Source organism: Amphiprion ocellaris, chromosome 2 (genome assembly GCF_022539595.1).
Source record: "Amphiprion ocellaris isolate individual 3 ecotype Okinawa chromosome 2, ASM2253959v1, whole genome shotgun sequence".
NCBI lineage: Eukaryota > Metazoa > Chordata > Actinopteri > Pomacentridae > Amphiprion > Amphiprion ocellaris.
The window spans coordinates 6,709,515-6,723,264 of record NC_072767.1 but is presented as its reverse complement, the minus strand read 5'-3'; the positions used below and the strand labels follow the sequence as shown (position 1 = coordinate 6,723,264).

Below are 13,750 nucleotides of genomic sequence, written 5' to 3'. Positions count from 1 at the left end.
TCATGCGCGCCCTCGGAGCACAGTGCGGTCCCGGGTTCAAGCGGACGGAGACTCACCTGTGTGCGCAGCGGCTCCCCGTGCTCCAGGACGCTGAGGAACGGAACCTCCAGGAAGGACGCCATCAGGTCCACCTGTAGCAGCTCGTCGCGGCTCTGCGGGAAGGCGAGCACCGCCGACACTCCCTGCACCGCCACGCCCTGACACACGCAGCGGAGCAGCGACTCCGGGTCGGCGGCGGACAGCGGGCGGGACACAAGCTCCAGGCTCAGGTTGTAGGGCAGGTGGTTGACCCGGTCCCTGTCCGGGTCCCGCTCCGGGTTCCGCTCGCGGCTCAGCGCTGCCGCCGCGCGGCTCAGCGCAGCCTGGACCTGGACGCGAGCCGCCCGCTGAGCCGGCAGGAGCGCACCGACGCGCACCGTGTGTCCGATCTGCGCCAGGAGGTGGCACGGCTGCGGGTGAAGTTGGCACGGCGGAAGGAGCAGGAGCCGCAGGAACAGGAGGAGGAGGAAGGCTCGGAGAGTCCGGATCCAGGACGAGGAAGAGGAAGGAGACATCCTGCCGCGCTCTCAGCATCGCTCTGCCGCTCCGCCGCCGCTCGCTGCCGCCTCTGTGCCGCCCCTCTACCGCTCCGCACCGAGAAACACCGAGAGCTGCTGCCGACACCGATGCCAAGAGGAGACTGACGGAGGAGGAGAGGAGGAGGAGAAGAAGAAGAGGAGGAAGATGAGGAGGAGAAGAGGAAGAGGAAGGGGGAGAAGAGGAGGAGGAGAGGAGGAGGAGGAAGAGAGGAGGAGAGAAGAGGAGGAAGATGAGGAGGAGGAAGAAGAAGAGGAGGAGGAGAGGAGGAGGATGAGGAGGAGAAGAGGAGGAGGAAGAGGAGGAGGAGAAGAGGAGGAGGAGAAGAGAGGAGGAGGAGGAGAGGAGGAAGAGGGGAGAGGAGGAAGAGGAGGAGGAAGAGAGGAGGAGGAGGAGGAGAGGAGAGGAGGACGGAGAGGAGGAGGAGGAAGAGAGGAGGAGAAGAGAGGAGGAGAAGAGAGGAGGAGGAGGAAGAGAGGAGGAGAAGAGAGGAGGAGGAGGAAGAGGGGAGAGGAGGAAGAGAGGAGGACGGAGAGGAGGTGGAGGGAAAAAAGAGGAGAGGAGGAGGAAGAGAGGAGGAGAGAAGGAAGAGGAGGAGGAGGAAGAGAGGAAGAGGAGGAAGAAGATGAAGAGGAGAGAAGAGGAGGTGGAGGAAAAAAGAGGAGGAGGAGGAAGATGAGGAGGAAGAAGAGAAAATAGAAGAGGAGGAGGTCAGACTGTATGGAGAAGGAGGTGACTGCAGACTATATCAGTGGTTCAGAGCGTTCTCCGGGTTCTAAACAGGTGACCTGTGGTTCTTCTGTTCTGGAGGCTGGTCGGCTGTAGACTGGAATGTTTCTGTTGATGTTTCTGAGGAGAATCCGGACGGTTCTGATTGGTCACCGTCCGAACATCACAGCTGAGACGGTTACGTAACGTTTCAGTAAATATTCCATCTGAACCAAATCTGAGAAGTGGAACGGCACCGATCTGCAGGAAATCAAACCAGCCGTTTGATGTGGGAACAAACTGACCTGAAATCAGATTCGAGATGTTCCCAGAATGTTTCCCTGCTTTTACACTAAATGTCATTTTAATGGAATTAAAATCTGTTTTTCCATTAAATGTGTTTGTCTGATTTTCCAGGTCTCTACTGAAGAACTGTAAAAACAAGAACACCGATTTATTGTCATAAAAAAAAAATTACAAAGTTTCTCCTCGCTGGATGTTTTCCACCACATTTCTCTCAACCTGTTGACCAGTTTTAGAGCAACTTTAACTAATATGTAGCAACTTTAACCAATATGGAGCAACTTTGATTAACTTCAAGCAAATTTAACTAAAATGGAGCAACTTTAACTAATAATATCAACTTTAGCTAATATTGAACATCTTTAATTTTTGAGCAAAGTTAGCTATATATAGAGCAACTTTAACCAATAATGTCAACTTTAACTCATTTAGAGCACCGTTAGCTAATATAGATCCACTTTAACTAAAATGGAGCAACTTTAACTACTAATATCAACTTTAGCTAATATAGAGCAACTTTAATATTGAACAACTTTAATTAATTGAAAATGACAAAAAATAAGACAAAAACAACACGAAGAGATTGAAAATGACCAAAAATTAGACAAAAAGCTGCAAAAACAGATTGAAAATGGCAAAAATGACACAAAAACAAGAAGACTGAAAATGGCAAAAAATAGACATAAAATAACAAGACTGAAAAAAATACAAAGAAACAGCAAAACGACTGAAAATGATTTTTAAAAATGAGACAAAAAACAAAAGGATTAAAAATGACAAAAGATGAGACAAAAAAGAAGAAACAGACTGAAAATGGCAAGAAATTGACAAAAAAATAACAGATTGAAAATGAGGCAAAAAACTACAAAAAGATTGAAAATGACAAAAATGAGACAAAAATCTACAAAAACAGATTGAAAATTATTTTTAAAATGATACATAAACCAAAAAGATCAAAAATGAGACAAAAAACAAGAAACAGACTGAAAATGGCAAGAAACAGACAAAAAATAAAAGAGATTGAAAATGAGAAAAAACAAGACCAAGACTGAAAATGCTGGGAAAAAAAATAGCTGGCTCCAGCTGGCTGAGGGTGAAGGTAAGATACACCTGGACAGGTAACCGAGACAGACAACCTGCTGCCAGTTTAGCATCTGTTCACCTGTTTACCTGTGAACCTCCATCACCTGTTGTTGTGTTTGTACTGCTGTTAAGGTTTATGTATTGAGCTCCTGCATGACTTTACTTTCCTTTGTAGATACTTTCTGACAGATTTTGTTGTGCATGCTTTATCTCTGATGGCGTTCAGGTCGACTGTCTTCAGCTGCATCGGCCCAGATGACCTTCAGGTTGGTCAGCAGCCTGAGAGACGACACCCAGGGCAGAGCGATGGAGGAGGCAAATAAACTGAACTGAATCTGCACCAGAAATCTCCCCCTGCAAAGTGAACGAGAGTCTGAAGGACCTTAAATCTGTGTCTACGACTACCTGACAGCAAAGTGCATGCTGGGAAACAGACTGACTCTGCATGTTTGTAACAGAGTTCTTCAGCTACACGACTGTTTGATACAACTGAAGGTGAACGTTCATCCTGCTACTTTTATATTCATTGATGGACTGATGGCGACGTTTCATCTGAAGCAGCTGGAGAGAAGGTCTGAGGTCACTGAGTGTGATGGAAACCTGACCCAGGATCAGCAATCAGGCCAAGGACAGTGAGTTGTGGAGGTTCTGCTGATTTCAGAGCAGCTTTTACAGCAGAAACACTGAGTGGACCGTCAGATCTGCTGATTAAAGTGACCGTGGCATTTCCAGACCTGCTGTGGAGTCACCTGACTGCAGGCGAATCGGCGCTGACCCGACTCTTCCTGCCGGTTCGACGCTGTGGGCAGAATTTTAAAAACAGTCCGGTGACATTTAAAGAGAAACAGTGAACTGACTAAACCATGTGAAGCTGGTCAGAGCAGCCAGAAAATTCCAGAATCTTCACATTCTGAGATCTGATGAAGTGAAACATGAAAAGTGTTTAATATTCCAGCAATCTGTTCTCAGAGACGACCGGTCAGATCCGCATGGTTCCTCTGAAAAACCTCATCTTTAAATGAAGAGGTTCTCTGGAAGACACCAAGGAAAGACAACAGGAAATAAAACCTGAAAGCATCTGCAGCTGAACCAACATCAACGAGCTGCTGTAGAACCTGATGGAGGATCACTGGAAACATCAACAAGTTATTTCTGCTTCTGGGGTTGAGATGGAACTTCCTGTTTCCACTGAAGAACGTTAACATCTGTTCAAAATATTCACATTTATCGACTAAATCTGCTCCGAATGTTGTCCAATTATGATGAAAAAGCTTCTTTTTTAAACTTTTTGCTTGTATTTTCAATAACATTTGATCTCTGGTTTGCTCCATTTAATAAACAGCTGTAGGAGAACAAACGTTCCATCTTCAGTTTATTAGTCGATCAATAGTTAAATGTGGTCATCTCGTCTTCGTTTCTGTAATAAAGCCGCTGTTGTCTCTCTGCAGACACTTTCAAACCTGGATCTCATCATTTCCAGAACCGGCCAATCAGAATGAAGAAGTCATATGACAATAATCATCATTACTATTAAATCTGAAATGTTGCGTAACATCCTGAAGGTCAAACTGAGCTCGTTATGAAAAATAATCTGCTTTAAATTCTTCGGCGTAACCTGAAGACAATCTGCTGCATATTCCAACAAACATGACATTTATGGTTTTTACATTCAAAATGTCACATTTAAATGATGTTAAAGCAGAATTAATTATGAATATTCTGAATGTGTTGATTGGATTTACACACGGAGCTCTAATTAACTGCAGTCTAAATATGAAACATGTTTGATTTAACATCTCAACAACATTCACATAATGTAAGATGTTACAGATTTTCACATTATTGCACTGTGAGGAAATTTCTACACTGTAGGGACATTTCTACACTGTGAGGACATTTCTGCACTGTTAAGACATGTCTGCACTGTGGGGACATTTCTGCACTGTGGGGACATTTCTACACTGTGAGGACATTTCTGCACCGTGGTGTCATTTCTAAACTGTGGGGACATTTCTACACTGAGGAAATTTCTACACTGTAGGGACATTTCTATACTGTGAGGACATTTTTGCACTGTTAAGACATGTCTGCACTGTGGGGACATTTCTGCACTGTGGGGACATTTCTACACTGTGAGGACATTTCTGCACCGTGGTGTCATTTCTAAACTGTGGGGACATTTCTACACTGAGGAAATTTCTACACTGTAGGGACATTTCTATACTGTGAGGACATTTTTGCACTGTGAAGACATTTCTACACTGTGAGGAAATTTCTGCACTGTGAGGACATGTCTACATTGTGGAAACATTTCTACACCGACGACATTTCTGCACTGTGAGGACATTTCTTCACTATAAAGACATTTCTGCACTCTAGGCACACTTCTACACTTTGGGGACATTTCTACACTGTGAAGACATTTCTGCATTGTAAGAACATTTCTACACTGTGGGGACATTTCTGCACTTTGGGGACTTTTCTACACTGTGAGGACCTTTCTGCACTGTGAGGACATTTCTACACTGTGGAGATATCTGTGGCATCAATGGGATTTTAAATAAAGTTGGACAGAGAGCAGGATATGAAAGTTAATTCATGTTTTTGTCTCACAGTTTCATTCATTCACACTGTAGCCTCTAATCTGACTTTAATCCAGGTTTTAATATTCGTAATGTTCTCATCCGTTTCCGGCTTTTATTTTTAGGCGCAGGTCTGAACACCTGTCGCTGTGAAGAAACACATCTGCAGCTTTTAGTTCATCACACTGATTAATTTAATGCTTTGCTGCCTTTAGCCCGAACAGAACGAGGAAAGCTACGGCATCAAACACCAAAACCATGAAGTAAACAAACACACTTGAATTCCCAGAAGAGATCTTATTTATAATCACAGAAATAAAGCTGTGAATTTAAAGAAAACAACTTGTTTCTATAGAAGCTGGAAACAGAAGCTGAGTTTCTGTTTTGAAAAAGACCTCTGAATTGAAATCTGTTGAGTTTCTTCTTCTGAGGTGTCCTTTGACCTTTGATGACAGGGTCATCTGAGGTCAAGTCCAGGCTCCTTCACAATAAAAGCCTCATGTTCACTCACTGACGTCACACAGCTGATTGGTTTACCAGATTACGCTGAACAGAGTAATCTGATTATGTACAGCCAGGGTCGAATCAGTTCATTTGTACCAAGTCATGCTTGTTAACAACAGATTGAAAAAGACAAAAAATGAGACAAAAAAAAATCAAGAAAGAGATTGAAAATGACAATGAGAAAAATAACAGATTGAAAATGACAGAACGACAAAAAACAATAAAAACAGATTGAAAATGACAAAAATGAGACATAAAACAAGAAAAAGACTGAAAATAACAAAAAATAGACAAAAAACTACAAAAAGATTGAAAATGACAAAAAAAGACAGAAAACAACAAAGAGATTGAAAATGAGACAAAATGAGACCAAAAAATTATAAAGAGATTGAAAATGACAAAAAACTGAGACAAAAACCAAAAGATTAAGAATGACAAAATTGAGACAAAAACAACAAAGTTCTTAATCTCAATCCGGTATTGATCCCTGATCAGATCTGATCAGCAAACTGTTCATCATTTATCAATAAGTAAGTACAGTATGATCTCTAATCTGATTACAGTAACAGTAATGTGGGTACCTTGAAAAGTAATCTGATTACAGTCCAAGTAATCTGTTTGTCAATTATAGGTTTGATAAGGAATTAGATTTAGTCACCGTTCAGCTGTTGGATAAGGTCAGGAGGCGTGCAATTAGTTCATCTTAACTAGCTAACTTAGCACTGGTTAACCGTTTGTTAACGGCTGGTTAGTGGCCATTAAAGTCACCAAACAGTCACAACTTCAAACACGGAGACTCAAGTTCTTAAAAAAAGACTTTTATTTTGTAACAAAACAAATAATCACAGTATGTTTACATGTTTGTGTTATACACGTGTGTTGTTGTGTGTACCTTGTGTGTTGCTGTGTGTACATTGTGTGTCTTTGTGTGCTGTTGTGCGTACACTGTGTGTCTATGTGGGTTTCGTGAGCAGCTGGCTGGAGAAGTCGAACAGATCTTTGTTGACTTTCTTCAGAGTCTGAACTTCCTCTTCGAGTTCTGCGACTCGAACCTTCGTGTTTTCACCGTCACCAAACACCGACTGGAACAACAAACAAACAAACACTTCAGAAATAAACAGTCTGGCATGTTGGATTTAAAACAAGAGCAACAAGTCGAGTATTTTATGTTCTGAATCCTCGAACGCTTCGTTGATCCGTCCCAGATTTCAGCTGCAGTTTGTTGTCAATGATGTGTGTTCAGTTGTGTCTTGTTTCTAAGGTTGTGTAACTGTTGTTCCTGCAGTTTACAGTCATTGTCTAGCACTGACAACATGATCAGACTCACTGTACAAACAGCTGCAGCTCAGCATTAAAGCAGCTAGATAGTTCAGTGACGAGCACCCCTGACTTTGCTTCAAACCCCGGTCTGGGTGCAGTTTCCCAGTGAGGACCCTGAGGCAAGGACCTTAGTGCTGCCCCTCCTGTTAACCAGAGTTCCACTACAGATCAACCGGAGTTTAACCGGTTTAATGCACTGTTTAATGCGTTTCAAGCCTCTGGAGTCTCATTTCCTGTCTTACCTGCAGAACACCAACCAATTACAGCTGACAGAGATGTGAAGCCCCGCCCCCTCTTACCTTGTCAGTCACGGCATTCATTAAGGAATTGAGCCGATGCGTTTTCTGCAGGTATGTTTCCTCTTCATCCTGAAACACCACCAGAATAAAACAAACAAACTAAATTTTCATTTCAACACAATAAAGGTCTTCAATCTAACTCTGAAATAGAAATAATTCTTAAGGCATTGATGTTGCACTCTAATTGGTCGGTCAAAACACACACAGGCACATATTTTCAGTTTCAGAGGTCTACAGTAAAAATCAGTGTGCATTGATGTAACCCAGTGACAGCTGGAGGTCTCCTGAGAGATGAGATCACCTGCAGACTCACCTGTACGTTGAGGCCGAGGCGGACGCACACCTCCCCCGACTCGCCGCCGTCACCCTCGGAGGCGTGCAGGTGTCGGCTGAAGCGCGGCAACGGGATGGCGGGCCGGCTGTCGGGCAGGAACATGTTGGCCGGAGCTGCCATGATGACGGCGTTCGTTACCGGACCTGAACACACAGACAGAAGTGATGTCACACCTGTTGCCATGGAGACGGCATATATACATATATACATACATACATACATACATACATACATACATACATATATATATATATATATATATATATATATATATATACACACACGTATATATATATATATATACACACACGTATATATATATATATATACACACACGTATATATATATATATATATATATATATATATATATATATATATATATATATATATACACATATACATATATACACATATATATATACACACATACACACACACATACATACATACATACGTAGGGGGATTCTTAGACTTTATTATAGCTGAAAATGGAGAGAGACAGGAAACATGGGGAGAAGAGTGGGGCAAGGACATGCAGTAAATGGCCATGGGTCAGACTTGAACCCAAGCTCGCTGCATCAGGGACTATAGCTCCTGTTTATGAGTCGTCAGCTCAACCAGTTGAGCTACCAGGTCGCCCACTGGGAGTCATAGTTAACAAGGCGATTCTTTATCATGTAAACTGACTTTCATTTTCATGTGACTTCTGCCTCCAGATTGAAAAGGTCTGAATTTCTTTGAGTTCCCGTTAAAATGAGACATCCAGCTTCATAGTCAAAGTTCAGCCTTTATTACAGCTCCTCCCTCCTGCTCGTGTTCATGATAAAGTTCATGTTTTGAGCCTCGAGGTTAAAAATAACGGCGCTCTGAAAGCTGCAGCAGTCCTTCACTTTACTCTTTTATGGGGCTCTTCAACTCTTGAACTTGACAGCTGATCTGTGATTGGTCCATTACTGTCAGTCTTCCACAAACACACTGTAAATCATCTGCGTGCTCTGATTGGACGGCCAGATGTGACTCGCACAGTGGTCTGACGGCCATCTGGATCACTCAGCTTCCCGACTCGAACCAGTCGAGTTCGTCTGGAAACAACACTGAGAAGAAAAAGCTGTTCCTCATGAAAAACACCTGCAATGTTTTCATGTTCCTGCTGTTTTTATGGTTCCACCATGGTATTTATTGTTTCTAAAAATTCATGTTCAAGAGAAGAACAAACAAAGATCCAAACTGTGATGATCTAAACTCTGGAATCACAACAGAAAACCTTTAAATAATCATCTGCATAAAAACGGCTCATCTACAAATCCTGCATCAACAAGACGATCTGACAGGAAAGTGGAGCTTTCACTTATCATTTTTTGTAGTTATTCATTGTATTTTTCTTTGACTTCTGAACTGTCTCACATTTTCCTGTTTTTATTTCTTCTCATATTGTGCTTTAATGGGTTCTTATGTCAGTGATTCTTTGTGTTCTGTTTCTCTGAGCTCATGGTCTTTGTTCAAATGTCAATCGAGACGTTAATGAATTATTAACTGATTAATACCCACTAATAATTTGACCAATTCTAAGAGATGCAGATGAAGGACATGCATGTCAGTAAATGTAGATCAGCTGTAGTTCCTGGTTGTTCCACCAGGTGGAGCCTCTTCCTGTTTAATACTGTGAAGACCAGAGGAGGCGTCACTCAGACTACAGTTCATGTTAAAGCAGAGGCAATTGTGAGAGTTTAGCTGGCAACGGGCACGATGACAAAGAATATTGTGGAGGTTAATGAGCTTGGTTGACTAACCAGAACTGCACTAATATAGAGTCTCTTTTACCAATGGCTAAATAACCGAGCCAAACCAATATCACATGATGTAAACTGTTAAATAAATATACACTACCGTTCAAAAGTTTGGGGTCATTTAGAAATGTTCATATTTTTTCAAGAAAATCATTTTTTTCAGTGAAGATAATAAATTAATCAGAAATCCAGTCTAGACATTGCTAATGTGGTAAATGACGATTCTAGCTTGAAACGGCTGATTTTTAAGGGAATATCTCCAGAGGGGTACAGAGGAACATTTCCAGCAACCATCACTTCTGTGTTCTAATGCTACATTGTGTTAGCTAATGGTGTTGAAAGGCTCATTGATGATTAGAAAACCCTTGTGCAGTTATGTTAGCACATGAATAAAAGTGGGAGTTTTCATGGAAAACACGGAATTGTCTGGATAACCCCAATTTTTTGAATGGTAGTGTATAAATAAATTTTATGTGACTACATCCAGGACTTAGACACATCCAGTGGTATTGATTAATTGATTATTGATGGATATAGCTGCCAAGCATCGGTTAAGGAAACTGCTTCAAATGAGCATCCCCCGTCTCAGTCAGGCTCATTAATGAGCGGCTAGGTGCAGGCAGCAAAGGGAGGTAATTGGGGAGGAACGACATGTATGTATGGCGGAATGTGTGTATTTTAGTCTGCTTATTTATTTTATTTTATTTCTTTTAAACTTATCTTACCTTATTTATTATGTGTCATTTATTTATGATGTATTTTTTAATATCATGTGTTCTGTTTTATTGTGTTGCAGTGCAGCTCGATGTCTTGCCTTGTCTAAGACAAATTTCTCCCATGGGAGACAATAAAGTGAACTTTGAACTTTGAATGGACTCAGACTGTTTGGTCTTAATTTCATGTGAGTGTTTTTCATACAATGGTGCCTGGAATTTTGTGAACCCTTTGGTGTTTTCTCTATTTCTGCATAAATATGAGCGAAAAAATCATCAGACATCCATACAGGGTGTAAAAATCGAAAAAGAGAACCAAATTAAACTGATGAGGAGAACATATCTATTTGTTGAGATAGGATTTTTCATATCTATGAGTGATGAATGTATGTTTCAGTTTTAGCAGCTGAACTTTCCAGTGACTGTCCTGATCATCAGACCTCCTACCAACAGCTTCACTTCTGAGATGTTTCCCCATGAACTGTTCACTGCTGATTCCACTGGATTCTACGGGATAAATGGCTTTGACTTTTCAGAACATCAGTGCTCTTCTTTTTATAATTGTTTTTTGGTGAAAGAACTTGTGTGTTCAGGAGGGTCACTGTCTTGCTGCACAGCTCACTTTCTCCAGACATTCTCCTTCAAAATTCAATATAATAATAAGTTGATCCGTTCCAACCCCACAGTGTTTGGAATAGCATCCCCATCTTCCTAACTGGAATTCTGAATGGATGGCTGGTTTTATTCCTTTGGGAATCAAGAGAAAGAAAGACCTGACCAGGTCTACAGGCAGGAAAAAAAGGCTCTGCAACTGGTGAATGTTCACGGCCATCCTGCATTTCTGCCCTTCGATTGGTTCCCGTGTCTCGACCAGCTGCATCCTCCTCATAATTCTCTTCCTCAGAACTGGTCCAAACAATGATACTACCAACACATTGCAGCAGAGCAGGTTTTAAAGCTGCAATAAAGTCATTTTCTTGCTCCAAATCGAACGCTCTTCATTTAAACCAAGACGTTTTATCTTCATCTCGTCGTCCACAAAATGTTTTTCCAGCAGCCTTCAGTCTGTCTGTGAACTTTATCAAACTGCAGACAGGCAGCAGAGATTCTTCTGCCTCCTTTCTGTCGTGCACAGTAATGATGCTCAGTGTCTGCTGATGATGAAACCATGAGGCCTTTTAGAAGTTTCCTGGTTCCTCTGCGACCAGGTGATCACCAGCTTCCTCTCCATCGCTGGAGTCTCTTCTGTAATAGAGGTTTTGTCGCCTTTTCCAGCCTGACAACATCAACAACTGTTCTCCTGATGTGAACAGAAATATGCTTTGGTTGTGCATCGATATACTAACATAAAATACGACTTTTATTGATGTTTACTTTTTAAAAGTAAACGGCACAAACACAGCGTCACGTTTGACTGGAAACACCTGAAGCCACCTTCAGATTTAATGCCGACAGATATGAGGGTTCTTCAGAAAGTTCTCGGCCTCACTGGAAAACAGGAGGAAGATTATTCTTGCTTTACTTTTCAACATAGTCTGCTTAAACTTCACTTGGTCCACAGATGTTTGGAACCAGATTTAGCTGCTTCACCTGTTGTGTGTTCGGCTCGTCGTCCTGCAGAGTCATCTCCAAATTTTCATCTGCTTTCTTCTTTGATTGAAAGGTCTGAGTTCCTGTAGACACTGACAGAAGGCTTTTGTTCTTCTGATAAAACACACCTTTGCTCTTATTTGAAAGCTTTCGGTGTGATTTTGTTTTGTTTTTTTCTACACCACCGGCACACAGCTCTCGCTCACCTCCTGCGACTTACAGCTGATGAAATGTTAATTATCCTGCAGCTTTTGAACACTGAAACCTGACAGAAACATTGTTCATCTGAAGCGATGATTCCTCAGTCGGTCCGAGCCATAGTTGGTATTCAGCTGAACATTTCAGCGGCAACATGAAGAGATGAGCTGAAGGCTGAGTGAAAAACTGACCATCAAACTTTCATCACATCACAGTCTGACAGGAGGCAGAGCAGCAGGCAACCTCAGGAAACCCATGAAAACTCAGCAAAGACCAACAAACTGTGGAGCAGAAAGTGTCCAACTCTTGTTACCACAGTTCAGTCTGATACCATTTAGCGGGTAATACACACTTCAAGTTCATTACAGAGATTTATACCTGTCCAGTGTTTATGTTTGGCAGCTCAATCTGCCTCCAGTCAGTTCCTTAATGTTTTGGAGATGGAACTTTGTTGTATAACTCCAGTAAAACACTGTTAAATGTAGTACTAGTGGGTAAATGTAGCATTAGAGGGTAAATGTAGTATTAGAGGGTAAATGTAGTATTAGGGGGTAAACGTAGCGTTAGAGGGTAAATATAGCGTTAGAGGGCAGATGTAGTGTTAGAGGGTAAAAGTAGAGTTACAAGGTAAATGTAGTATTAGGGGGTAAATGTAGTATTAGGGGGTAATGTAGTATTAGAGGGTAAATGTAGTTTTAGAGGGTAAATGTAGTATTAGAGAGTAAATGTAGTAGTAGAGGGTAGGATGTAGTATCAGAGGGTAAATATAGCATTAGAGGGTAAATGTAGTATTAGGGGTAAACATAGCATTAGAGGGTAAATGTAGCATTAGAGGGTAAATGTAGTGTTAGAGGGCAGATGTAGTGTTAGAGGGAAAAAGTAGAGTTACAAGGTAAATTTAGTATTAGAGGGTAAATGTAGTATTAGGGGGTAAACGTAGCATTAGAGAGTAAATGTAGTATTAGAGGGTAAATGTAGTTTTAGAGGGTAAATGTAGTATTAGAGTGTAAATGTAGTATTAGAGGGTAGGATGTAGTATCAGAGGGTAGGATGTAGTATTAGGTGGTAAAAATGTAGTATTAGAGGGTAAATGTAGTATTAGAGGGTCGGATGTACTGTGGCTCCAACAGATACAGTAAACCTGTATTCTCTCCATGATGTCAGTAAATGTAGATCGGCTGTAGTTCCTGACTGTTCCACCAGGTGGAGCCTCTTCCTGTTTAATACTGTAGAGACCAGAGGAGGCATCACTCAGACTACAGTACATGCTAAAGCAGAGAGCATTGTGGGAGTTTAGCTAGCAACAGGCACCATGACAAAGACTTCTGTGGAGGTTAATGACCTCCAAACAGATCTCGTATGAAAAACAAACTGGGATCAACAGAGCTCCTGAATCTCAGTAACTGATGGAACAGAACTGATTGCGGAACAAATAATGAATCTGAAACATCAGAATTAATGTCCACTGTGATCAATCTTAGTTATCAGTTAACCTTTGATGATTGATAACACTGATATTTGAGACTGGACCAGAACATCCTTAGATCTCAGATGTGTGGCATCTGAATAAGTTCCCAAGATGCTGGACATATTAACCCTCAGAGCTTTGGTGTGAAGACAGACTTCTCTTAGCGCTTCTCGGAGATGTTTCACTTTCAACAGGTGTCCTCAGTTCCAGGTGTTCTATTTTAGGCCACCTTTGTCAGGACTGTGTTGCGTGCGACTGATAGGTGGTGCTGCAGAGTTAACTG

At 41.7% G+C, this 13,750-nt stretch overlaps 2 protein-coding genes across 2 annotated transcripts in view; both read right to left on the bottom strand.

Annotated features, from left to right (window-relative positions):
* Positions 1 to 859, bottom strand: part of grin3bb (glutamate receptor, ionotropic, N-methyl-D-aspartate 3Bb) — a 78,286-nt gene extending 77,427 nt beyond the window's left edge. Inside the window, exon 1 of the mRNA XM_023264169.3 lies at positions 57 to 859. Within this exon, the coding sequence (XP_023119937.2) occupies positions 57 to 554 (498 nt within the window). The 5' untranslated portion in view covers positions 555 to 859. The remainder of the gene's footprint in view (positions 1 to 56) is intronic.
* A 5,699-nt stretch (positions 860 to 6,558) lies between these two features.
* Positions 6,559 to 13,750, bottom strand: part of wdr18 (WD repeat domain 18) — a 33,316-nt gene continuing 26,124 nt past the window's right edge. Inside the window, exons 8-10 of the mRNA XM_023264168.3 lie at positions 7,689 to 7,852; positions 7,376 to 7,444; positions 6,559 to 6,838 (exon numbers count right to left, since the gene is read on the bottom strand). Of these exons, the coding sequence (XP_023119936.1) occupies positions 6,710 to 6,838; positions 7,376 to 7,444; positions 7,689 to 7,852 (362 nt within the window). The 3' untranslated portion in view covers positions 6,559 to 6,709. The remainder of the gene's footprint in view (positions 6,839 to 7,375; positions 7,445 to 7,688; positions 7,853 to 13,750) is intronic.